Source organism: Crocodylus siamensis, chromosome 3 (assembly GCF_052110815.1).
Source record: "Crocodylus siamensis isolate JL-2025a chromosome 3, ASM5211081v1, whole genome shotgun sequence".
NCBI classification, from domain to species: domain Eukaryota; kingdom Metazoa; phylum Chordata; order Crocodylia; family Crocodylidae; genus Crocodylus; species Crocodylus siamensis.
The window spans coordinates 57,833,205-57,860,719 of NC_143397.1; the positions used below are offsets into that span (position 1 = coordinate 57,833,205).

Here is a 27,515-nt window from a genome sequence, read left to right on the forward strand (position 1 = left end):
CTAGGTCTCCATTTTAATCACCTCTGGGCTTGTCAGTGGCTTCCTGTTGAATCTACTCTAAAGTCATCTTCACTAGGTTGGTATGTCAGTGTTTTAAGGTGGTCTTCACTTGATTTGTCAGAGGGACCATATTCCTTCCTGGAAGATGTTTTTCTCGTGGAACACTCCCTCCTTCCTATTCAAGAAAGTGAAAGCTATCCTGTCAACATCTGCAACTGCGTTCATCTGTCTTGGATTGAGCCTCTGCCCTTGATCAAGAGAGTCCTTCACTCCTGTTCCTAGGTCCTTGTAATCACTTCTGATCAGTTGGGGATCACACCTTGCAAAATATATTATGAGTATCCCCAGGGATGAGCAACCTGTGGCAGTTGCTAGAGGGCCAGATAATCTGACTCAGTCTTCTCTTTGGCTGCTTTTTTTTTCCTCCCACATCTGCAAGCAGCCATAATGTCTTGGACCCAAGCTCACAGGATTGTGGGGGATTCCGTGAAAAGCCGCCCAAACACTTTACTGGAATTTTAATTCTGAAAATTGTAAAATGGGGGCATTCTTTTCAAATACATTGAAGTTTTAAATTTATAAGAGACAACAGTTAAGAGTGAGAACAATGATACAATTGTCAGAGGAATAATGAGCTTTGCATGGTATTTTTGAAGAATAAAATTTGTATTTTAAAAAGTTGGAATCTGAAGGATTATTGGGGGGAGGGTGACAAGCTGCTCAGATGCTGATTTGTTCTTCGTTATAATGGGGATGTTTCTCCTTGTACACTGGCTTTATGTGATGTGTTAGAGCTCTGTTTGTCAGCAGGTGCCATCCAGAAATGCAAACAAAACAATGAAACCAAAACCAGACTACTTAAGAAAATCAGAATGGCAAAAGTTTTAACAGCTTTACTCGAGCTACTATTTGGCACCACATTTGCAATGTATTAATAAAATAAAAGTAAAAATATCATCTTTATATAGGGCAAGGTCTCTCTTGAGTTGAAATGCTTCAAATTACTTTCTGGGGGACAAGTGTTCTGTGCCTATGGTAGAGCTGTCCACTAAAGTACAATGTCATGCTTTTTATTTTTTAAGTAGGGGTCTGTATGTCTGCAGTACAGACCTGAAGAAATTCCTTCCTTCCATATCTGGGTGATTCCCAACCTGTGTATTTTGCAGTATATGCTGAATTAAAGATGAACCACTTACCAGCAGTCCTGTCCAAGTGATCAGAAAAGTGGTGCTCTTTGAAACACAGCAGTGGAGAATAACTGGAGTGCTTTAGCAATCCCGAAGTCCCAATCAGAATTTTAAGTGCAATTGGCTGCAGTACTGCAGAGGAGGACCTGGGGGTTAGTAGACCAGCGGCTCTGAACCAACAGTGTGCTCTTGTTGCAGAAAAAAGCTAACATAATGCTGAGTTATATTAGCAGGAACATCGCTTGCAAATCAAGGGAAATGATTCTTCTGGTCTATTCAGTACTGGTGAGACCTCAACAGGAGAACTGTGTCCAGTTTTAAGCCCCACACTTCAAGAAGCATGTAGACAGTTGGAAATGAGTCAAGTGCAGGTCAACACAAAAATATTATGGGCCTGGGAAACCAGACTTATAAGGAAAGGCTGAAATAACTATTGTTATTTAGTCTGGAGAAGAGAAGACTGATAAGTCTTCAAGTACCTGAAGGATGATTAACAAAGAGGATGAACATGGGCTTTTTTTTCTGTGTCTGTAGGGCACAGGACTAGGACAAGCGGCATCAAGCTTCAATAAGGGAAATTTAGGTTGGAGTTTAGGAGGAACTGTCTAATTGAGGGTAGTCAAGATACCTAGAAAAATTGTGGAATCTGCATCCCTAGAAATTTTCAAAAGCAGGTTAGACAAACACCTGGCTAGGATGGTTTAGGTGAGGCTGAGCAGGAGGCTGAACTAGATGACCTCATGAGGTTCCTTCCAGCCCTGCTTTCCTGTGATTCCCACAATCCTTCTGCATCTTTAGTATACTCAACATATTTCAGGCCAAAATTTAGTTCTTGCAATACTTATTTCAGATCAAAGTTTTCAAGATTGTAATGCACAGTGGTCAGATTAAAGATACTAATATATACTCAATTTTATTCAAATGACTTATGAATGGTAAGGTTCTCTCTGTTTTTGTGGAGTTATTTGTTGTTGCATGATAGTACATAGGGATATTTAGCTGAAGAAACTAATGTTGCCACTGAAAGCTGCTTAACTGGAATTGGACTTTGCAAAAGCAGGGAGTATAAATCTCAGTTTTTAATCTAGTTATAGAGCTGAATTGAAAATAAGAGTGACTAAGCATTTTTTCATGTTTTGTATATTTTAATGTTTTATTACAAATAGCAGTAGGGCACATGGATGAATACCTTTCCCTGCTGAAGTCAGTAGTAGTTTTGCCACAGACTTCATTATTTCAACCAGCTCTGTGTTAACAGAGAGTAACTCATTCAGAGTGCCAAAAGGTTTTGTAGACTATGGCCTATTTTGTAAGCTGCATTTTGAATGAGTTACCACCATGCCTTGTCTTCTACCTGATTTCAGACGAACAAGGCTAATCACTTCTCTCTCTCGTGTAAACTTTAAGACAGATTTGGAGAGTTTTTGAGCACAGTTTAGAAGCCTGTGATAAGCATCTGATAGAATTTGAGCCTTAATTTCTAGTTTTTGAAGAAGCATTAAAAAAGTTAAAAGAAATCAAAAGAGAAGAGAATGTGATCCCAAATTTATATAGTGACCCACATTTATTGATGCCGTATTTCTGCAAATACAGGGAAAAGGAACTTTTCAAAGTTTATTTTTTGGAATAGTTTATTAGAGCTGTTTACTCTGCAGTTTAGTGAAACTGTAAGACATTCAATTCATACATTGAACTAAAATTATTCATGGCTGCAAAGTTTACTAATTGAGTTTCTACCAGTTTATTCCAGGGGAAATTATGGGTTCAAACTATGCAGGGAGAAAGACTGAAGAATAAAACCGAACCACTTGAGTTTTATTTTTTTAAAAGAAATACTTAAAAATTATTAGTAGACAACTATATTATGCTGCATGGAGTAAAAATGTCCATAGGCAAAAGTTTATTTTAAAAATAGAATACTCTGACTTCCTAGAATAGCTTAGCAGGCATTCTAGATTTTCTTGCAAATGTCAAACTTACATAATTGTATTTTGCCAGCTTCATAATAGTGTTTATGGCGTGACATATTGTATGCACAGTCTATCACTATAAACATTAAACAGATTTGTCAACAACTGATGGCAATAGAATTATAATTAGAGCTGCTTATGAAATTCATTATACAGATAAAGAGAAATTGGATGTTTTCCTCCCTGTTAATTGACAAGTAAAACAACTGTGTACCCTGCTTCACTGCATTCTATTGCTTAAAAAAAGCCAGTTGCAATACAGATAGAATACTATTAGATGTGTTCTTTCTTAATTATAAGTCCAAAAGCTGTTATTTAAAAGTTGAGAGTGAATAATAATGGTGCAGCTCATTCTTAAATGATTTGTGGTGTTCCATTTAAGGAATAATTGGGGGTAGGGGTGGAAAGCATCTTGGGTATCTTGGAAGTAAAATAAATATTTTTTTGTTTGTTCCATTTTTAAGGGTAGTGCAATACTAGCAATCATAGCATCACTTCAGTTGTGATTTGTAGTTGACATGAATATGTTGAGCTTAGTTTAACTGTTAATTTATTCATTATGGTGCATACATATGTACAAGGGTGAGTGCAGTGGTGCAGCTGTATCCCCCTTTTTGGACCACTCTGTGGGAGTAGCAGCTAGGGATGATGTTAAGTCTTCAGAGCAGGTAAGAACCCATTCCACTTGGCACCTCCTCCCTTTTTCCTCCTTGCTCAGAGGCATTTTCCCTCCTTTCTCCTCCCATTCCTCTCCTCTCCTGCCCACTGCTATTGCTGACTTGAAGGTGGGCAGTAGCCAGAGCTACTTCTCCCCAGTCCAGCCAGTCCGCGGGTTCAGCTGGCAGGGTCAGCAGCAGTGACAAAAGGATTCCTCCTCCCCTGCCCAGTTCCCCTGGGTGTTCCCTGCCAGCCTGGGAGTAGGCAGGGGGGGAGGAACCCAACCCATGTTGCTATGGCTTCCAGGTAAACTGGGATCCTTTCTGCTCTCTACAGTCTCAGCTGTTGTGGGGCAGGAGAAGCTGGGACAGTGGTGGTAGCCTGCGGGTCTTCCTGTGCTCAAAGGAGTAAATAGAGAGGGCAAGGTAGGGAATGAAATGGGAGAGTCATGCCACTGAGCAGAGTGGAAGGGAATAGGTGCCCAAAGCAGAGTGGTGGGAATCCTTATCTGATAAAGGGACTTAAAGTCCCCAGTTGCTGCTGTTCCTCTGGGGTGGTCAGCCTGCCCCAGTGGCTGGGATGGGTGAAGCTGGGGGTGGGGCCTACCACCAGTCCTGCAGCACTGGTTGCTGCTTCTGCACACCCTCTCCCCACTTGCTTCTGCCTATGGAGATGTATACATGCATAGATGAAGCACTTTTTCTGTAAGCATACTATATGCTACTGTTCTCTGTCTTTTTCCTGGAAAAGAATGTAATGGGGTACTGTAGTTATTATTTTATATAAATGCATACAGTGCTTTACAGATGGTGTCAAAACATCTTATAATAAAAACTGAAAAGGCATTATAAAGAATATTTCAAATTATTATCTTTGGGAAAAAGTAGGGAAAAGAGCAAGGTAGGAGGGTTAAGAGGTGGCAGCTTTTTTCCAAAGTAAAGGGCAATTTAACTGAATATACAAGATGTGGTGGGAAAAGGGAAATAAATAATGTGTTTTTTAATTTTGTTTTAGACAAGATGTGGTGGGAAAAGGGAAATAAATAATGTGTTTTTTAATTTTGTTTTAGAGCTTTCAGGGCAGTGTAGGAAGGTGAGAAGTAGAGGGACATGAGAACAATTATGTGTAAAGAGGGATAATATTTTGTAGGACCCAAAAGATGGGTGGGAAGCAAAGAAGTCATATATGGTTTCAAAGAGAACTGTACAATTTAGTTAAGGAATGTGTGTGCACTGTTTTTCTCAGTACAATGATAGAACTAGCTAAAATAATTTTGAATGGGCTAGCTTGGCTACTTGCCATGGTAGCCTAGCGATCAGTGCAGGCCACTTTAACCACAATGAGCTAGTTTCTTGCCTCCAGCACTTGAGCTCACTTAAACGTGCATATACCATACTGTATCATGCAGGATAGGCGCAGCCTTAGATTTTTATTTTGGGGGATAGGTAAATTGTGTGCACTTAACTATCTTTGCAGGTGAGATGTCAACTTTTAGATTCTAATTGTCTCCAAATGCCATATTAATCAGGCTCATATTATGTTTGCTGTCTAATAATTTTCCTTTTAATTGTTTTTCTTTGTGCCTCATTTTAATTGCTGGCCGTAAGCTTTGGAAATTAAGTTATTTTAAAATTTTCTTTCTTGTTTGCTTTCATAGGTAATGAGAAAGTGGTGTTGTATACTGTTAAAATAAATATTTATTTTAGCTTTCTTGTGGGGTTGGGGAATAAACCTTTTTAATATAGAGCAGTCAAGATTAATTTGCAAGATGACTTAATTTAGGCTGACTTTTTTTCTTTATCCAAATGAAAATTATTGATTAAAATATAAATGAAAATATTGTGAGTGCAGTAGTTCTGTGTGTGCAGTGTTTTGGAAGAAATTTAGGTTGGTTCTGACTTGTAGGATCTTCAAAATTCAGTCTACACTTTTCTAAGAAATGCACGTTGAGTATCAAACTGAAAAGCATATTGATTTTATGTTTCCGGTAATAGAATACAGTTATTCTCTGGGTGAAGTAGAAATGTTGTTGCTTCAAGCAAACATAACATCAAAGGATTGTGCCCCCGAGAAAAGTCCTATAGACATCTTCAGTTAAGAATGTTGACTCTGCAAAGTAGGAATTGACCCAGTGTGGCAGGGAAAATTAAATCTTTTGGGGTTTAGTATGTTAGTGGATCTTGACTTCAAGGTGGATTTACTAGTATAGGTGTATAAGATGAGAAATTTTGATTAATGAAGCTCTTGAGATGTGTATGTTTTTGTTTGGTGCACAAAAATACCAAGATATTCCCTGAAAATCTTCCAAAAACATTTGCTCTGCTAGTTTTTCTTTTTGTGTGTTAAACTACAGGACATTTACTACTTGAATTTACAGGGCTAGATTTTTAGAAAAGCAAGTACTCAGATTAGACATGCTGATTAGTTCATGTGTGTATGTATTTGTGCATCTAAATTTGGCATGCAGAAATGGTAGTATAGGAGACCCTTGCCATTCATGGGGGATATATTCTCGTATCCCCCACGAATAGTGAAATCTGCGAATAAGGCTCTGTATTCATGAATGCGGTGTCCCTGGCAGCCGAGGGGGTGGGTGGCATGGCTGCTCTGGTGGTGGCCGGAGCACAGCGGTGGCAGAGCTCCTTTAAGTGTATTTAAGATGCGGGTTTGGCATTTGTGCACATTTAAAACCACGAGTGCTGAACCCTGGACACGAAAATATTCAGCCACAGAGTACTATGCAAAATGATGTTGAAATTGATTGTATAAATGTTGAGCTCTGTAGATCATATTGTCTCTTGGTATCATTTTGGAGCTGGGGTACATGGTTTCGAAATGAAAAAAATTTCTTGAAACATGTTGGCTACAGCATTTACCTACAAGTTTTGTTCAGTCATAAGATAACTTTTTTTTTTTTTTGCATGTATTATACTAACAATGACCATTAAGCTTTAACTAATAAAATAGTTTTCAGAAAAATGAGACAATTGCTACTTTGCAGCAATAGAAATCCAAACTTTTTTCTGCTGTATCATTTTTATACTTTGTTATGGCTTTAGTGGTTAAGGTCCAGTGAACAAGGAAAGATTATTTTTTTTAAATCTGAATGCTGACAGCGTGTCATTGGTACAACATGTTGAAAATAACGAAGGAGTTGCACATGTCAAACAGTGGCTAGCCTGAGAAGGTTACAGTCCAAGACTCTGATTTTGCAATCAGCTCTGTACAGGTGGACTTTTCTGCCTTTCTAATGCATGATCAGAGTCTGAAAGATGAGTAAGGTACTGAAATATGATATAAATAAATAAGATAATAAGGTACAGGATGTAGCCTAACCTAGTTAACCATAAAAAAAATAGCATATTAGGAGTCTACAAAAAGTGGGTCTTAAAGGGACATTTCAGTAAATTGTTCAGGGTTGTGAATCTGAATTTCCAGTTACATAATCTTCAGTTGGACTTCATAGCATAAAGGAATGGGTCAATCTGCAATATCAAAAGAAAATTCCATGGAGTAAAAGTATTTTGAGAAACAGTGAGTACTGTATTTTCACACATATAGCCTGCACACTGATATAACGTGTACCAATGTGTAAGCCGTGGATAATTGTATTTTCATAAAATAGTCCGTGTATAGACCATACCCATGTATTCCCCACACCTGATAGTGTGGGCTCTGCTGGGCATGGGAGCTGGAGCTAATTGCTGTAGGGGAGTGGGGGGTTGAGGAGCCGCGAGCCCCACTCCACACTGCCGCCAGCCGCGTTCAAGCGCAGGCTCTGCTGAGCACGGCCGCTGGAGCTGGAGCCAGCTAAAAGTGGTGCAGGGGAGGGGAGGGATGAGGAGCTGCGGGGGGAGGGGGGAAGCTAGCCCCGCTCCCTGCTGCTTCCACCAGCTGTGCTCAATCCTGCCGGGACTTGCCGCTGCCATGACATCAGCCCGCAGCCGGGGACAGGTTATGCTGTGCTGAAGACTCTGCATAGCCCATACCCTTGTATACCCCGCACCCATGTGTGAAGTTTGTAAAAAACATGTATAGCCCACAGACTATATGCACAAAAATACGGTAATTTATATTATAGTAAGAAACAGAAGCAGACAAAATACTGTATGTGTATTTTGGGAGGCATCTTTGTCTATGTTTGTGATATAACTTCTAATTATTATGCTTTCTTCACACCAGTGAGAAGACAGCAGTTGCTAAGCTTTCAGACACTTTTTGTAAATATATGTAAATGTAGTTCTTCTTAAAGGTATATTCATTACAAACCTTGCTTGAACACATTGGGAGTTGTTACCAGAGTAGTCTAGAGTAATGACTGTAAAATTTGATTCAATATATAAGACCTGTGTATTCTCAGATTATCTATGGCAAATTGTTGAAAAAGACATTAGGGTCCAAAAAGAGGTGAACTTGATGTAGAAATAGTACTCATTTCGGGTATCATTGAAAAATATTCAAGCACAAAAATCTTGTAAATCCCCATGAACTTATTCCCTTTTTCTTTTCCTTAGGAAAGGAGACTGATAAAGCCAAAGACCGTTATGATAAAGCCAACATGAAACTACACACATTGCATAATCAGTATGTACTGGCACTGAAAGGAGCACAGTTATATCAGCACCAATATTATGACACTACTCTCCCTCGGCTACTTGATTCACTACAGAAGATGCAAGAAGAAATGATTAAAGCATTGTAAGATCTATCTTTTCTTGTGCTTTTAATTTATCTTGTTTTTTAACAGTTTTATTTCATGCTCCAGGTAATACTGAGTTGAACTTTATTAGAAACAAATGTAGTAGGGTTACAATGTTGTTGTGGCTGTGATGGTCCAGGAAGTGTATGAGAGGAAAGGATTTTTTGTGATATCTTTTATTGTACCAGTGTATAATTAGGAGAAGTGTTGGACATGCTTTTTGGATATCAGGGGTGTCTTTACATGTGCTCTGGGGTGTGGAGGAGGGAGGGGTGCTTATAGTCAGAGTGGCTCTCAGGAGCTGCTCTGATTTAAGCACTCATAGTGTCTTGTGCATTCCGTATTCCGTGCTTCAAAATGGTGGTGGGAGTGTTTTAACTAAAGCTCATTTGCTACCATTTTGAAGTCTGGGGATGCTGAATATATGAGACACCAAGGCTGCTGGAGAATGCTAATTAGCATGATCCAACAGACTTGATTAACCAGGTCTGCTCTGACATCTGCTAATTAGCATGTGTGAAAAAAAATTCATCCCAGCCCTATCTTTTTAGATTGTTTGTTTTCCCCTTCTCTCTCTCTCCCCCCATGTGCCTATCAGCCTGGTTGCTAGGCAACCACCTGATTGCCATGGGGATCCCCTAGGGAGGGGAGGATTTCCTCCCCCTATGGCCAGGCTATTGTTCGACTTCCCACCTTTGACCTGGGGTAGCAGCTCTAGGGCAGTGGTCTCTCCTCAAGGTGAGGTCTGACCTTACTCAAACTCACTGGTCAGCATCAGTGATGCTCAGAAAATACCTGATGTTGGTTGGGTCCAGGTGGTGAGATCAGAAAGTTTATAAATAGGGTCCCTCCATCTTGGGGGTCAGAGAGACACCTTCTGGTTACTGAATCGAGCGGTGTACCTTCAGAATCTTCTGGATGCTGCTGTGAGTAATTTATTTGAATTGTAGCCAGCAACTTAGACCTAAGTGTTCTGGACACATACTGAAAGGGCCAACAAGTCCCTTATACTGTTTTGCTTAAGGCTGTTTTCTTTCAAAATTCCTTTTGGTTTGTATTCTTTCCCTATGCCCTCCCTCTCCAATCAGTAAAGCTATCTATCATAGCAAGCCTGGCAGTAAATGTTTGAGAGGGACTGGGCAAGCCTTTTTGCTCCCTTTGCTGGGCTGACTAAGGGAGGCTGCTTTCTGTGCTTCAGGCTAAAGGAAACACCCCAAGATCTCATGGTGGGTTAAGTACCCTTAAGGCCTACAAGGCCTGTGTACCCCGGGAGGCGCAGAGCCTGGATAAAGACCAGACCTCAGGTGGTGGCACCGGTTATCCCAGGCTTGCGGGTGTGCTGCAGGAAGGGGGTTGGCCAGATGTAGATGTCCTGGGGGAGGCACTTGAGGCTTGGTTTTTGGTTGGGCATAGTGAGGCAGGTGGCTTGGTGCAGGAGCGCCCCTTACTGTCCTCCCACAGATGTCTTTCCTCAGACTGCTTTCCCAATTATACAGTTGGTTCAATAAAAGTTATTAAAAAATCGTTGCTGGAGGTTGGATCTGGCCTGTGGGGCTAGGTTTGTGCACCCCTAATCTGAGGTGCTTCATCTATGTCCATCCCCACTCCTAAGGTGATTTCTGTATATTCCCTATCCAGCAAAGCAGTGGTTACAGGTAGTAGCTAGTGTGCTTAGTTTTTGCCAGAGGGACAAACCTCCTCTTTGCCTGTCTGTTCCCACACCTCAGAGACCTGGGATTCAGCATATGTTCACTCCAAACGCACCTTGCCATCATTGTTGCCTGCCTTAACGTGCTCCATTTTCTCTGGAGGAACTTGGAGTGAACATACTTAGTGAGGACCTTCCCTGATCCCTTGTCCCCCATGTTTGTAGTGACCACAAGTAGGACCTGGGACTAGGATCTGTGTTCCCCTGGAGTTCTTGGGCTTATTGTTTCTGAAGTCCTGGAACTACTCTGTCTCTCTGTCTCCAGCTCCAATTCTCTTTTGCTGGCAATCTTCATACTCTTACCTTTTTTTGCAGTCCCTCCAGCTGTAGTTCACTTTCCCTTAAGATCAGTCTCTATTGCTCCAGCTCAGTGTTGTGGGAAAGCATTATGATGAAGGCTGGCTGCTCTAACTGTTGTGGTCACCAACAGTATTGTCCTTCCATGCTTGCAGGCTGAGCTGCCATCCTAGCACCAGCTCTCTAGCCAGTCTGGAGTCCTGTGCTCAACTGTTCATTACAACCAGTTTGATTACCTGGCCTTTCTTTGCCCTTCCCATGGTTACACCTCCTTTTGTGGAATAGTTCTTGCAGCCCTCCTTTTAACTGCTTGTATGCTGAAACCTTAGACATAGCTTCATGTTCAAGTAGACACTCTGTGATTTCTGCTGCTGATGTCACCTGTCTATGATCTATGACATGAGGTCAGAAAGTGGGGAGGGGGAGGTGTAAAAAGTGTGTTACTACTAGAGTTTGTGTGTCTGTGTCCTATACTTCTCTCTTTAGTGTGACAGGTCTCCAGGTTGGTTTTTAACTATCGCTGTACCTGCTTCTTTCCTCAGACCTAAAGAAGAAAGCTTCACATTCATAAGCTTATCCAAGTCCATCCCAAATGCAGTTAGTCCAATAAAGGATATTTTTGTCGTTGACAAATCCTTGCCTCATGTAATTCCGGGGCCATCATGGCTGCAACATCACTACAGTGCTACCAAAACAAGGACTAAAGTATTGTTTTGTTAAGTTCAGGGTCAAAATTCTTATTAACTTGAGTGTTTGTATATATTATTGAACACCAAACATTAGGAATATTTACACAAAAGATTAAAATTTAAGTAATTTCCTGCTTCTTTAAATGCTTTCTTTTAGTCTGTAAATTAAGGTGTTTTCCAAATATTCATGAAAGTCTCTTGTGTTGTATATGTGGATTTTTTTCTCTTTAGAAAAGGAATCCTTGATGAATACAGTCAAATCACCAGTCTTGTAACAGAAGAAATAGTGAATGTCCATAAAGAGATTCAGACTTCCGTTGAACAGATTGACCCAAACACAGAGTACAGTGGCTTCATAGAAACTCACAGGTATATATTTTTTCACTTTCATCCATTTTTCTCTGACAAGAGAAAACCATATTCTGTATTGCCTCTTCACACTGCAGAAATGATGCTTCATTTTCTTTCAATTGGTTTTCCTAAAATTGCTCCTTAACTGTCATGATTTTATTATAATTTATAGGATTGTCTGAGTTGTGTGTCCCCACATATTTAAACTGTGCAAGGACTTGTTTTATAGGTAAAGGAGTCTGACACTAAGTTACCAGTTTAAAAAAAAAGATATTACAACTAATATCTGTTAAAAATATCCAACTAGACACAACTTTTGGAGGTAGAAATGGTGTCAGAGAAATTTACCACAGAAAATGGTGTGCATCTGAGAGTGAAATGTAGAGTAGAGATTAGTAGTACTTGGGCTAGTTTTAAACTACTCATCTTGAGTACAAGTAGTGATCTAAACTATGGCAGCACAGCTCTGCCAAATAATTTACCTTTCTCCTTTGGCAAGTGTGTGTTTTATAGCTAGGGACCTACCTAAATTGTGGCGGATGTTCGCAGTGCAGTGGCACCTTTAATTTCTGTTTACTGCATGTCCTCCCCACTACTGAGTGGGTGAAAGACCCAAGCTGCAGCATTAATTGCCTCTTGGCCACTCAGTGGCTGGGGGTGGGGGTGCGTGGTGAAAAGAGCATGATTAAAGGTACTGCTGTGCTTCAGACTTCCACCATGATTTAGGTAGGTCCCTAGTTATAGTTGCTTCTCTGTGACTGAAGTGTAGGCATGCCCACTGTTGCCTATATCCTGTGCTCTTTCAAGCCAGCTTTGTCTTAAGAATGAATTTTACTTGCCTGTGATTGATCAGTCTCCTGTTTCAGTTAAATAGTCTCACTAAGAGAAATAGTCGCACTAAGCCAGTTGGGTCCAATTATTTATATCCAGTCTTGCAACCAAATCGCTTGGTGTGAGCTGATATACCCAGATGAATACACTTTGAAAGTCTTAATTAGATAGTGACCTTAATCCAGGAAGTTGTCTTAGTTTTTTTTTTCTAGTATGCTTTTTAAGACTGCACTCTTGCAGTCTTAAAAATGTATGAACACTCCCTTATTGTAGCCTTATAAGGGCTTTTATAGCTTTAAAGAAGTAACTTGTGTAAAAGGACTAAGTGTACTTAAATGCATTTTCTCTATTTACATGACCATTTAAAAATGAAACTTATTTAGCCGAGTGATATTAATAGCCAGTGTATATGTCATAAATATACATCTTAGTTATTTTGGTTACTTAATAGGTCACCAGAGGTTGCAGAACAAGAAATAGAATTTGATACCTCTTTACTGGAAGAAAATGAAAATCTTCAAGCCAATGAGATTATGTGGAATAATCTAACAGCAGAAAGTTTGCAAGCCATGTAAGTACTTAAAAACATCTTTTTGGATTGCTGTGATTGAGTTCACGTACTCAGCTCATCGCACAATATACCATGTCATCAGTTTCGCAAATTGTATAAGGCCTAATTTAAAAAAATTGACTTTAGCTTTACTTCAGAACTCTTGCATACTGGTATTCTTTTATTGTTCCTTTTTTTTCTGGCACAGGCTCATGACCCTTAAAAATTGCGGTATGGGGCTAATTTTATGGTATCTGCACAGTCTGCGAAATTGTGATTTTTCTACAAATTTGTTATAGTCAACCACCAACTCAGAAGAATCAAAAAGAAGAATAAAAATGGAAAAATAAAGTGTCCAGTCACTGGAGATTAGGAGAAAAATAGTTCTTAATTACAAATGTTAGGAGATGTATTGTATTCTGTTTTTTCTATTTTGCTTAGACATGAAAGCTTCCAGCATGCAGTTTGTAAGAGAACCATGTATTGCATAATGTACTTAACACAAAGCTTGAGATTTAGCAAAAGGAACAGCAAAATAAACTATTTAGAAGTCTTTCTTCATCATTAAGTCCCTATGTGCTCGTGCTTCCTTCATTTGTGTAATGCAGTTCATCAACTTACTTAAATTAAAATTTGAAGGAAGTGATAAGTCATTGAAAAGATAGAGTAATTATTTCTTATATTTTTAATTATTCTTAATGAGCTCTTTGCTGTCATATTACAAAGAAAGAGACAGTCTTTTAGATGCTAAAATAGGACTATTGCATCCCAAAATAGCATAAAATCTAGTTTGGACTGTTATTTGACATAAAAGTAACAGATAATAACATTACAGTGAAAGGAGGGATGAACAGTAAAAATAATAAAAATGCTTTTATGGGTTGTGCCATATATAACACAGAACCATTAATAGTTCAGAATCTGATTGCTTTGCTCCCTATATGTATTATCTTACTCTAGAACTCAGTCTCTCCAAAGTAAAGTCAAAAGTGGGAAACAAGAATTGCAGCTGTTTTTTGAAAAAGGATTTGGAGTGGGAAAGGTAGATTCTAGTTGCACAGGAATGGGCTTTTTTATCAGAAAGAAGAAAAATGAGTGGCTTGTTAGAAAAGAACTTACAGGGGAGTCGATGTTTTTCTTGATCCTGTTACGTTATTGCAGTGTAAATGATTAATACTTAATTGCTTTTTGAGAGAAATGTTTCTTAATTTGGTATTTCAGAATTCAAACCAGGAATTTAGCTTCACAGACCCAATTGTTATGAGACTGCATTATGAATACTTTTATAGAAACAAACGATTTGTTTGTTAAATACTGTTATGAGGATTAAATAGTCTCTCAAACTCATGGAAAGTGTATTTAGGTAATGGACTCTGAACCTGGAATCTCTGGGACCTCAATTTCCATTAGAAACATTAAGTGTGAATTACATTGTTGAGTAAAAAAAAGTAAGGAATATTTTAAAGACTATGGTTTAATACTCAAGGCCTTTTTCAGTTCTGATTTTTTCTGATTTTTATATATAGGTGGTACCTAACAGAAAGCAATTCAGTCACGTGAATGATCACTTTTTTTTTTACTTATGGAAACTAAATGTTGATGTTTTGTTGGGATCGTGCACTAGATATAATTGTGCCTTTTCGTGGGTGTAGGTGGAGCCCGATCTTGGGTTTCCCCTGCGTTGGCAAGAACCAGGCTTCTCTTGCTGGGTTCTCTCTTCATTGAGGGGGCTTCCAGCCACGGAGGACATGTATAGCCAGGACCAGGAGCCCTGGAATTGGGAGTTGTGGGAAGGTGGCTGCACCTTTCTGGATCTGAAAGAAAAGAACATGTTGTTGGATTTCTCCTGACTAAAGACTTTATATAAGATCCCAGGAAGAGATTTATATCCATTGTGATAGAGGGGAATTATACGGAATGGGGAAGTCATCTGCTTGGCTTGATCTCATGTAAGGTTTTGCAGACTGAGAAAGAAAGTATGGTTTTGACCTATATTCTGCAAACAGCCAATGAAGAGAGAAATATACTCTGTTAATGCATTTTTCTCACCATGTGTTAGTGAGGAACTGGTTTTTTGTGCTCTGGGAAAACATGAATACATTTACAAGGTGAGAGGTGTCTTATTTAGATGTAGGAAAATATACCAATCAAACCTGGACATTATGTATATACTAGCCAAATACCTGTCATTGACAGGGTGGAGGAGCGGGGGCTGGCATGGAGTGCCACTACCTAAAGCCCCATGCTGCAGCTGTTTTGTCTCTTGCAGGGAACACTGCTGGCCTTGGCTCCCCCATTCCCTGTCTGGTCCTCAGCGCGGCTTTGGAATCGTGGCGGTGCTCTCCTACGCTTGGAGCACTTTGATTTTCTGTTTCCGTCAGCCAATCAAAGTGTGAATAAAGCATTACAGATGGACAGACAGACAGACTTAGGCTTCTATAATATTAGAATATTATTGCAGAAGTCTTCATACAATATAATAAGTTCAGTTTTCTTGCCCGTTATAGCTGGAAAAAGATACTTTCACAGCTGTACTTATTTGCATGTAATAAGCAGCTTTGATATATGTGAATAGTAGTACTGAGGGTTGTCTTAACGTTATGGCCCACATAATCATGTGTAATCTAGCAGTTGCCCAGGGCTGGAGCAATTAAGACTGCTGCTGTCTGTCTGTCTGCCAAATTTCCAGATCTCTAGGGAGCTCTACAGGCCAGATCTAGAGTTAGGAACCGAGTCATTTACCCTGCTGGCCTGCCTACTGAGCTGGAAATGTGATGGTGAGATAAGTGGCAGTTGTGGCAACTCTGAGAGCAGCAGCATCAAATTCCACCTCTGCAGGCCAGATGAAATGGCATTGCATGCCACATTCAGGCCATGGACTGGCCCTGTCCTCTGTATCTGGCCTGTGGATTGGTCCTGCACTACTCATCTGGCCTGAAGAACTAAATGATTTGGACCACTGGTCTTGAGACTCTCTAGGTTGTGCTGTAGAGGCACTGAATTTTTCCGTTTTCTTCACCATTTTTACAGACATCTTTCTAATGTTTAGTTTCAACTCTTCAGTCGGTTACTGATTTCACCAAAGCCATTGGATAGCTGAACAATAGTGCCTTTTGTCTTTGATGTGATGGTGACAGGCAGTCGTGTAGCACTTTTATGGCTTGCTGATGTTTTACTCTGACCTGTTTCATGGTTTAGCCAAGTAGTTACATGTATATATTACTGAACAACATGGAGAGAGAGGATAGATTTGTACGGGACACCAAAATTGGAGAGCTCTGTAGATACAGACTAAGTGAGTTGGTGTTTGCTGTTGTATAACTGAAGTTACCTTGGCATAATCTTGCTTAATTCTTGAGGTCTAATAAGAAAATTCCATGATCAGCAGTTGCCAGTGCTGGTTGAAGTCCAATAATACAAATATGTCACTCATGCCTGGTGAAAAGATCCATCAACAATGACATTGCCTGAAGCCTGAGAAGAGTTAAAGACATTGGCATTGTCTAGAGTGGGGGTGGGCAATTATTTCAGCTGGAGGCACACTTAACAGGTTTTGGTGAGCTGTCAAGGTAGCCCCACCCCTTGACAGTTGCCATGCCTGCTGGCTGCCATCTTGGGACTGGAAGTCCTGCCCTTGCCCCTGACATTTGCCATAGGAAGTCCCTCCTCTTGCTCCCACAAGTGCTTCTTTTGGGAAGTGGAGTTTGGCCTCTGGGAACCAGAAAAAAACAAATAAATTATATACTTGATCTGAGTCTTCATATATTTTAATTTTATTTCAGAAAATATTTTTGTCTTGATTTGTGTATGTTTGCATCGTGTAGATAGAAGTGATTGCATTATAGCACAAAAATAGTCTTACTAATGTATATTGTGTTGGGGGTATGAGGTATGGGGGGCTGTGGGTGTGGGGGAGGGTGTGGGTGTATGGGGTTTGCAGAGGGGTTGGGGTGTGTGGATGTGGGGTGGTAGAGGTGTAGTGTGTTTGTGGGGGGGTGGGTATGGGGTTTGTGGGGGACTGGATATGTGGGGGACTTGGGTGTGTTGAAGGGGAAGATATGGGGGTGTATGGGTGTGTGTATGTATAGAGGGCTGTGAGTGTGGGGGCCAGTCCTACAAACATGCTTTCCCATTGCGCACAGCCCCTGCAGCCAGTAGTAGTGGCAGGCAGAACTGCCAGGTGGTGCGGAGTCCAGGTGAGCCTCAGGACTCCATGTGGCTGGGCCAGCAGCACCATCATGTGGGGCTCATGCCTGGGCTTTGTGCCACTGTGGGGAGCCCCGCTCGATGAAACTGGTAGTATCGGTCATAGAGCTGGGCCAGGGTGGCAGAGAAATGGGTGGAGCCCACTTGGTTCCATAGTGTGAAGCTCCCTGCCATTCCCCATGACCTGCACCTAGCAGTGAGTTGGGCTGGATTGCCTGCTCCATCACGTGTGGATCCCTCCAGAGGCATGTGGCTCGGGCCTAGAGCCTGGGAACTACATGTGAGCCCTGTGTGATGGAGCCAAGCAGACCCCACACTCCTGCTGACCTGCCCTGGGTCCCTGCCAGCCCTGGCCCTGGTGCACGGCGTGGGCCCTGTACTCCTGCACAGCTTCTGCTTTGCTCCCTCATGCCGCTGCTGCCACTTCCCCCTTTGCCTGTCCACCCCCCACACTCCCGCTGCTACCGCCACTCTCACCTGTGCCACCATCATCACTTCCTTTGCCACTGCTGCCCTTCCTCTGTCACTTCCCTATCTTCCCTCTGCCCACCACCACCCTTCCCCTACCTACTGCCACTTCTCTACCTGTGGGGCTGGGGCTAGGGCCATCCTGCAGGTGAAGGTGGGAGCGCAGTGCCCGCTGCCCACGCAGGAGTGAGCAGGGCATCTGCTTGCAGGCTGGATGAAATTACCTGGCAGGCCGGATGTGGCCTGCAGACTTTATTTTGCCCGACCCTAGTCTAGAGCTAGGGTTAGGTCTCTGAAACTCGCTAGTCAAAATCTATTGGTCACTATGCTCTTAGAAACCCTCAGGGTTCCTATGAATTAAGCTTGCACTTCTTGTTGCCCACAAGGCCTTCCTCACTGAACTCCTGACTGCATATCTTATCATTTTCTTGTTTGTCTTACTAGCATCTTATGATCCATTATGAATCTCAGCCTTATTATCTTTTCTTTCATCTCCTCTTGCAAATATTTCTATGATGGTTTCCTTTTTCCTTCTGCTTGGAAAAGTACTGAAATCCATTGTTTTAAGTTGATTTAAATGACTAATTATAATCAAAGTGATTCAAATAACTGTTTTTAATTATTATTCAAATTAGCAGGTAGGAAACCTTGATTAAATAATTGATTTTTAATCTTGTTTTACATTTGTACTTCACAATTTATTTTTTTAAAGAGAGGCTCATTCTCATTGGTTGGTATAACTGTTAAAATGTGCAGATTTGCACTGTTTTGCTGATCCGAAGCATGTGCTACATTGACCTCCAAATATTTTAAATAGTTCTATATATTATTAATATATTCAGATTCTAATTCTCATTTATTATGTTGGGAAATTATGCATTTCTTATATACTAGAAAATTTGTATCTTTGAATTTTTGTCAAGCTGGATTTAGGAGAAAATTGAGATTCAATCAAGAATACAGCAAAGTAGCAAATTAAAAGTATTTTTTTTTAGAGTTAAATAAACCTGCTCTAAATGTGATGAATATGTGAAATATTCCAAACATGGGCTACTTTTAAAACTCTTTTCTTAAAAGGAGAAAAAAAAGGACGGGGGGTAGGAGTAGGGATTGATATTAATCATCATGTGAATTGCCCAAGTCACTATGTGATCACTATGTGTTAGATTTACAAAAGTATTTTAGCATTTAGATCCAGATATATGCTAAATGAGATTTTTAAAATAAAATCATATGGGTAGATGGGGTTTTTTTAAATTTGTGGAGTTAGTTGCTTAATCTGCTTTTGAAATTCCTGTTAAAATCATTTTTAGTACAATCTGTCTTATTTCATGCCATGAAGAAACTGGGGATCATTGTGTACCCATTTGCTTTCCTCTTTCCATATACTCCTTGTCTGTCGCAACAATTTGAAATACATTAGAAGTGTGGTATGACATATATGAAGTAAAATAAAGTAGCTTAAAATTGCATCCTCATTTTATTGTATGCTCATATATTTTTTACTACTTTCCTTATATTTCTGAAATATCTGGCATATCCCGTGATAGAATATTTCTGTTTATACAAAAATAGTTCTTTCAGTAAATCCAAATAATATGGTAGCATGTTAATCTTTTCTTGGATCATGCATGTTTTCAAAAGGTTAATCTAAAAAAATCCCACCTTGTAGGCTAACTTTTTGGATTGTACTTGGCATGCATATTAGCAAAGTGAAAAGTACAATATATTTGGCAATTGCATGACATTTCTGCAAGGGCTGTTTGACATACCTTTGACTGAGAGGCCACATGCTACATACTGTGCAGTGTTGCAATCTTTCAGATTGTGTTTGTGATTTTCATTTTCAAATGCTGTCTTGGAATTGTTAAATAATATGAAACTTAGTAAGTGGAAAATGTTTATTTTACATAAGGGAAATGTTTACAAACTGAATTACAATATAATTCTTGAAGAGCCTCATCAGTTTACATGAGTTCTCCAAAATTTATAGCCATTTACATAGTAAAAGCTCTGAGGGCCCTTCTACATTTGTAGGTACATCTGTGATGGGGTATAATGTGCAATCCACACAATCATACCTCCTGCCATTGTTGTGTGCATAGGGCATACAGTGTGAATTAAAAGCAAGCAGGAAACTTATCAAGAGATAAGGCAGAACACCATATTTATTGGAACATAAAACATAAAAAGAATAAAGAACAGTAAGTTTATTTGCTTCACTCATTCCCATGCATATTCATTCATTCATACGAAGAAACAAGCACACACACACAGATAGTTAGACAGTCCTGCAAAGGTTAAGGTATTACCAAGTTCTAAAGTTGCTCAGGTCAGTCTGGTGGCTGGCCAGACTGACCACGAGAGATGGAGTCAGGTCTTGTTGGACATGCCCAAAACTCCTTGGAGGTGGAAAAGACCCAAAGCCTTGTCTTTGTGTTCATTCTTTATAGTGATTGCTGTCCATACAAGCCTATGGATTCTGCTGAGTCAGGAAGGTCATCCTCCTTGTCCTGTTGGCAGGCTGGGATTGGTAGGACATGATTTTCTAGCTTTGTGGTCTGCATTCTCCAGGGGAGTCATTGCTTGCAGTCTTAAGCCATCAGGGCTTGATCTAGTATTTGGTAATCCTTAACTGCTGACTAGATGTCGCTGCAGCCTTTAACCATTAAACCACAGAAAGCTATTTTCACCTGCTGCAAGAGGACTGCTTTCCTTTACGTTGTCACATACATACATCTTTTACTCTTTTGTTACTTCTTTCCACATACTCCAGACATGCCACAAACCTTGCATAAGCATTTTCCATATACTAAATTTAAGTTCTAAAATCATGAGACTAATAGTAATAGGTCAAATACATTTATACTAAGCAATAGGAAATTTAAAATAGATGGTTAATTCCAGAACACTAATAATGACTGATTAAATTATTATAAAAAAATCATAACAAGATTAACTTTATCTTAATGGTTAAGTATTTCATTATATAAAAAGAAAACTAACAATATAAGCAATCAAAGCAATTATAGTCACTACAATACTACACCATACCTTTTGCACCCCTGGGGCAGGGAGGTGCAGCTGCTGTGATCTCTCAGCCCTCAAAGGTTTCACAAATCTCCAGGGCTGGGAGACAGCAGCAGCCATGATCTCCCAGCCTCAGGGGCTCTGCGCACCTTTGGGGCTGGAAGATCATAGTTTTCTGGTGCTTGCCAGGACCCAGCTGGGTCCTGGTACTGGGAGACATGCTGCTGGGACCCTGAGTCCACGGCTGCTGGAGCTGAGAGTCCCCTTGGTTGCAGAACTTGCAGCCCCAGCTGGCCATGGTAGACCCCTGTGGTTAGGATCTCCATCAGCTGACAAGGCTCTCAGCTGCAAGGTAATTTACATGTGTAAATTAAAGCTTGATATCCACAAGCTATAAAGTAGTACACATTTTTGGTGTCTTAACTTCATAGCTGGTTGGAGAATTTATCATGTGATAAGTACTTTGCACATATAGCTTGCCTTAAGGTAATTGCTGAATTTATTGGTTAAATGAGTGATACCTGTAATGTGTAGAGGGGTGTGAAATTGATTTAGCTATTGTACAGCTAAAATATAATCCGTCAATCTGAGCGGTAGCTTGAGTTGCTAAACAGGGCAAATAGTCAGTGGAAGTTCTGAGATAACAGAATATTTTGAACTACTATATGGACAACTTTTCATACTTTGATTTCTGTATCAAAGAATGTGATCACTATTAAAATGATGACAGATGGCAAAAAGTAAAAGTTCTCTATGGGCAAGTTTAATCCGTCCATTGGCTTATGGTTGCCAAGGAGGGTTATGAATTACATAGCCCTGTTATCTGGCACGAGTGGGGAATGGGGGGTGCTGGGTATCTAAATATTCTGGTTACCTGAGGTTGGTGGTTTTTGGCTGGACACAGAGTGGGGGGTGGTGGTAGAAGGAGAGTTGATGGGGGTGACATGGAATGGTGGCAGTGCAGGGTGGATGTTTTGGCCGGATGTGAAGTGGTGGTAGCGCAGGGTGGTGGGTGGCAGCTGCAGCTGCTGCATGCAATCTTTCCCCCCAATCCCCTGTGTCCAGCTGGCTGGAAATTCTGGTTAATACACTATAGCACCACAAATGAAAGGGACGTGGGGGTAATAATAGACCACAGTATGAATATGAGACGGCAGTGTGATGCTGTAGCCAGTAGGGAAAATAATACTCTGGCGTGCATCAATTGATACATCTCCAGCAAAGCCAAGGAGGTGATTCTTCCGCTCTGCTTAGCACTGGTGAGACTGCAGCTGGAGTACTGAGTCCAGTTCTGGGCGCCAAACTTCAACAAGGACATGGACAAGCTTGAGAGAGTCCAAAGAACAGCCACTCATGTGATCAGATTACACGGCAGGCCATGCGAGGAAAGGCTGAGCCATCGGGGATTCTTCAGCCTGAGAAAAAGAAGGCTGAGAGGGGATCTGGTAGCAACTTACCACTACACTATGGAGTACATCCAGAGCTCGGTGAGCATCTGTTTACCAGAGCACCTGAGGGGAAAATCAAGAGTAATGACCACAAGCTCCTGAAAGACTGATTCAGGCTCAACATTAGGAATAACTTCTTCACAGTCAGGGTGTCCAGATTGTGGAATAAACTCCCTCCAGAGGTGGTGCAATCACCTAACTTGGGAATCTTGAAGAGGAGACTAGACAGTCACCTTGCTGGGGTGACCTGACCCCAGTTATCTTTCTTGCTTGGTGCAGGGGGCTGGACCTAATTGTCACAGGAGCACTGAGGTGTCCTGTGCCTTAGATAAGTGGAAAGAGAGATGTCAATCAACAGGGCAGTGCAGCTGCGGGTTGCTATGGCAACCAGCCGGTCAGGTGACCGGAAGGGGGCAGGACCGGGCCCTTTATAACAACTCAGGCTGGGGTCTAGCAGCAGTTCCCCTCTGGCAGCCGTAGGAGCCGCAGCTCTGCGGGAGAGCTGAGCAGCAGGGTCAATGATGGTGGTTTGGCAGGCTGCAATGATGCGAGGAGGGAGAGAGTGGTATGACTGAGAGTCAGCACTGTGTGGAGTTTGGATTATAAGCCGGTAGGCCTTTTGTTATGTTGTAGCCGGCTGGCTGACTGGTTTATTTATGGTTACACCGGAGGACTGGGTGAGGCTGTAGGGGTGTGAGGAGGCCTCACAGGAGCGCCCCAGTGGCTTGGGGGGCTCCTGGTGCCCAGCAGGGGGCATGGACTGTGTGACGCAGTCGGCACAGAGGACGAGTGTCGGAGAGGCGCTCGGCAAGTGGGGGTTGTAGCCCCAGCGCGGGAAGCGCGGCAAAGGCCCCAGAAGGGGGCAGTGGGCATGAGAGGTGCGGCACAGGCCCTAGGGAGGGCAACAGGCACGCGGACCGCGGCATAGGCCCCAGAGAGAGGCAGCAGGGTGCGTGGACCGCGGCTTAGGCCTCGGAAGTGGGCAGCGGGCGCGAAGAGTGCTGCATAGGCCCAGAAGGGGGCAGCGGCCGTGAAGAGTGCAGCATAGGCCCCAGAGTGGGGCAGCGGGCTGAGTGGTAGCCCAAGGGCGCAACAGGCCCAGGGGTGCCAGTAACAGGGCGGCGGCTACGTGCAAGGCCCAGGGGCGCCGGTAACAGGGCGGCGGCTATGTGCCAGGCCCAGGGGTGCCGGTAACAACAGAAGTTCTAGAGAGGGGCGCCGGGGCGGGACGGCCTCGGGGCGCCAAGAGTGTGGTAAGCCCAGGGGTGCCAGAGAGGGGCACCAGGGCGTGATAGGCCCAGGGGTGCCAGAGAGGGCGCCAGAGGGCAAGGGACCAAACAACGCTCAGAGAACAGCTGCGAGGCTTGGGGCGTGCTAAAGGGGAGGTAGGAGGCACGCATAGCTCTTAAGGCAGGGGTGCGCAGAGGCACCCCATATGGAGTAGGAGTAGGAAGACACGTACCGTTCACCAGGGGATAAAGGCAGCCTCCCATATAAACTTATTACCATCAAAGACGTGGCGGGCGAGAAACCGAGGGTGCTGAGTCCACCTGAAGTGACGGTAGGGGGGCGCTAGGGAGTTCATGACCGCTCCTAGGCCCCACTCCCTCACACTAAAGATCTTCCAAGGTCCCTTCTGGCATTACAATCTATGACTCTATTCCAGCTAGTAGAATGCTAGATAACAGGACTTTTACTGTACTAGTTTTTGAAATTTTATCTATGAATTCCAGATGTAAGGTTTTAAAATGCCACGTAGATGCATACATTTTCCTGAATAAGACTAAAAAATTCTTGCACTCAACTCTTTTTACACTATATTATACCATAAGATTGAATAAGTAACATGATCAGATTTCTGGAGTTTTCCCTCAGTGCTCCAAGCTTTTATTTGCTTGTCATTGTGAGGGAGTTCTTCGCCCCGGCTCCGTCCGTCGCCGATCAACTTCCTCTCGGGGGACCCCTAGTGGGGAGATACACGTAGAGACTCACTGGCCTCAACGAACCCACGCGCCGTCCTCTCCTGCCACGACTTCGATGATATGTTATTGGGTTCAGTTGTTATGGTGCGTGCAGTCTGGAAAATGAGGAGACTCTCGTCCTCCACTGGGTCCTGGGGTCCTGAGGGCTCCTTCACCCCTACACCCTCACCCGATCCACCGGGTAGATCATTCTATTGGAGCAGTCCTCAGTGCAACACGCTCTGGTCCGCACACACTAATATAAACACCGTCAACCAAACGCCCATTATGGATGAGGGACCTACGGACTCAGCCCACCCTCAAGGTGTGCCCAGGCTCCTTGTCGGTCAGGGAGTGGGGTGCTCCTTCCCATTCCCTCCTTTTAGTCTTAAGCTTACTGACGGGCTGCTCCACCCCTGTCGTCCGGTAAGTAACAACAAAAATGAGAGTACCGGCAGCTCTTACGTTTCCGGTGCTCCTCCCGGCCAGCGTCTGCCGCCTCCCTCCATTAGCTATCTTGTCCGGGGCTTTGCCGGCTCCGAAAGGTCCATCCTCTCCTCCATGCCGCCTGGATCCTCTGCAGCCTGCTTCTGCCAGCGTCGACTCCTGCTGCTGCCGCCGCTCTGCGTGCCACCGGCGCTCCTTTTAAGCCGGCCCGGGTTGCTCCCGCACCGGCTGCTTCCGGGTTCCTGTAAGGGGGAAGTTTCCGGCCCTTCCCCTCTGCCGCGACCCGGAAGTCGGGCCGGGTCCCGCCGCCGCCGGGATCGCCTGGGCTCGGCACCCTCTTTGCTCCCTTACATATCCCGCCCCTCAAGACACCGCTAGGCACTTTTTTGTTCTGACTGCCTTCTCTGCAGCCCCTGCTTCCCTGCAATAGGACTGCCCTACAATAAGAGTCAGCATTCCGCTTAGTCCCGCCGTATCTCAACGGGAAGTCTGCCACAGTGTTGGCTCGTCCTGGTTTGTAACCAATCTGGAATTGGAATGGTTGCCGTGCCAGTGCCCATCTCATTATTTGGGCATTCTCAGTCTTGGTCGAATTAAGCCACCGCAGGGATGCACGGTCTGTCACTGAACGGAACTCTCGACCTAGCAGGTAGTACTTAAAATAGTCAATACCCCACTTGATTGCCAGGCACTCTCGCTCAATTGTGGAGTACCTTTGTTCGCTGTCATTCAGCTTCCAGCTAGTGAAGGCTACTGGGCGCTCTGCTCCATCCACCTCCTGGGTGAGCACCGCCCCTAGGGCGTAGGCCGAGGCGTCCGTCTGTAGGGTAAATGGAATATTAAAGTGAGGTGTATGAAGTACCGCTTCCTGGCATAGGGCCCTTTTTAGTTCTTCGAAGGCTCTGTGCCTCTCCGGGTTCCACTTTATCTTGTGGGGTTCTCGCCCCTTCGTCGTTTCGACCAAAGGGTTGGCGACTTCAGTGAACTGCGGGATAAACTGTCTATAATAACTGGCTACGCCTAAGAAGGCTCGCATCTGTTTCTTTGTCAGGGGCGCCTCATAATTCCTGATGGCCTCCGCTTTGTCCCTCAAAGGTCTCACCCGTCCTTGTCTGACTAGGATGCCTAGGTACTTTGTCTCGCGCTTGCCCAGGGCGCATTTCATCGCATTCTTCTTCAAGCTGCCATCTGGTTTCGTCACCGCTACCAATGGGCTCTGCCAGGGGCTGCGCGAGGGGGTAATAATCCCCTGGGCCAACATTTTTTCCAAGTCTGCCTTGATGGGCTGGCGCCGATGAAAGGGAATCCTCCGCCACTTTTCCCGTGCAACCTGGCCCTTCCTAGTTATAATGGCATGTTCGACCCCCTTCGCCTTCTCTGGCCTATCAGTGAAGACGTCCTCAAATTCTCGGATCAACTCCCGCATCTGTTATTCCTGCCTGCTCCCCAGACGTCAGTCCCCCTCGGTGTCTCCTGTTCGTCGGACTCAAAGTCCGGCTCGAGCAGGAGCCCCTGGGGCTCTTGCCACTCTTTAAGCAAGTTAACGTGGAAAATTTGTTTCTCCCTTTGTTTACCCTCCCGTCGCACCTCATAATCTACCGGGCCCACTTGTCTAACCACTGTAACCGGCCCCTGCCACTGTGATTCAGATTTACGGTCGGAGCTGGGTAGCATTACCAGCACTTTCTGATCTGGTCGCAGCTCTTGTTCCTTCGCCCGCTTGTCGTATCGACGCTTCTGCTGTCACTGAGCTTCCTCCAGGTTATCCTGAGCCATTTCTTGAGTGAGGCGTTCCCGTAGGCTCTGCACATGTTTGGTCGCCTTCTGTCCTGTGCTGCCACTGTCCCCCATGGATGCTTGCGGGGCGTCTTGGACTGCAAGCAATAGTGGTGGCACCAACAAGTCCCATCTCCGAGGGTCAGCCTGCGTACAGCGCCACAGCATTCCCTTTAAGGTGGCGTTAAAACGCTCAACTAACCCATTGGTTTGTGGGTGATACACGGTCGTTTTGAGATGGCGTATCTGTACTACTTTACAAAGGGCTGCTACTACCATCAACATAAAGTTTGACCCTTGGTCAGTCATTATCTCTTTGGGGATCCAAAATGTGGTGACCCACTTCATGAGTTCTTCGGCCACCTGTGCCCCTGTGACCATCCGCAAGGGTACGGCCTCTGGGAAACGGGTGGCATAATCAATGAGGACAAGGATAAACTGGTGTCCGGCTGTGCTTCGAGGCAATGGACCCATCACGTCTAAGGCTATCCGTGCGAAGAGGTCTCGTACCACTGGTACAGGGTGCCTGGGGGGGTTTGTTAGAGCTCACCCTTTGGCACCGCTCACATGATTTGCAAAAGTTCTCTACATCCTCATACAGATGTGGCCAAAAACACCACCTTGTCAACCGGGCATCGGTCTTGTGCTTCCCCACGTGCCCTCCCAGGGGGTTCCCATGCACTAGCCGCAATAAAGGTTCTCTATAGGAGAGAAGTATTAACAGCTGTGCCACCTCCTCCCCCACATGCCGACCCCGCTTAATGCGGTATAACAAGCCCCGTCTGACTTCCACTTGGGGCTCTCCGGCTCGATCAGCATTGGGGCTTACCTGCTGCTCGCGTCGTGTGGCCACCTCTTCCCTGAAGGGCCGGAGCACTCCGTCTGTCTCTTGGACCTCTTTAAACTGGCTGCCGCTCGCGAGCTCTTCTAGTTCTGCGTCCTTCGCCGCTCTCAGTTCCTCTCCTACTAGTCCTCCCCGAGCCATGTCTGAGGGCTGAAGCCCCTCAAGGACCTCGAAGATCTCCAGCCAATCTCTTCCCAATATCATTGGGTACAGTATGTCCTCCTTTAGCCCTACTGTCATTCGTCAGCAGGTCCCTTGCACCCGTACTTCCAGTAACCTTCTTTCAAAGTAGGACCTCTGCTTGTGCAGGCAGATGAGGTATATCCCTGCGCACTGGGGGGCTTGCCTCCACTCAACCGCTGAAGGCCTGACCAGGGTCTGTGCACATGCGGTGTC

General features: G+C 43.6%; 1 protein-coding gene across 2 annotated transcripts in view; it reads left to right on the forward strand.

Moving 5' to 3' along the window:
• The window catches only part of FER (FER tyrosine kinase), a 373,188-nt gene that overhangs the window by 84,442 nt on the left and 261,231 nt on the right, over nucleotides 1–27,515 (forward strand). For both annotated transcript variants that reach the window (XM_090038358.1, XM_090038357.1), the window contains 3 exons: nucleotides 8,329–8,512; nucleotides 11,439–11,576; nucleotides 12,841–12,960. In XM_090038358.1, the coding sequence (XP_089894484.1) occupies nucleotides 8,329–8,512; nucleotides 11,439–11,576; nucleotides 12,841–12,960 (442 nt within the window). The remainder of the gene's footprint in view (nucleotides 1–8,328; nucleotides 8,513–11,438; nucleotides 11,577–12,840; nucleotides 12,961–27,515) is intronic.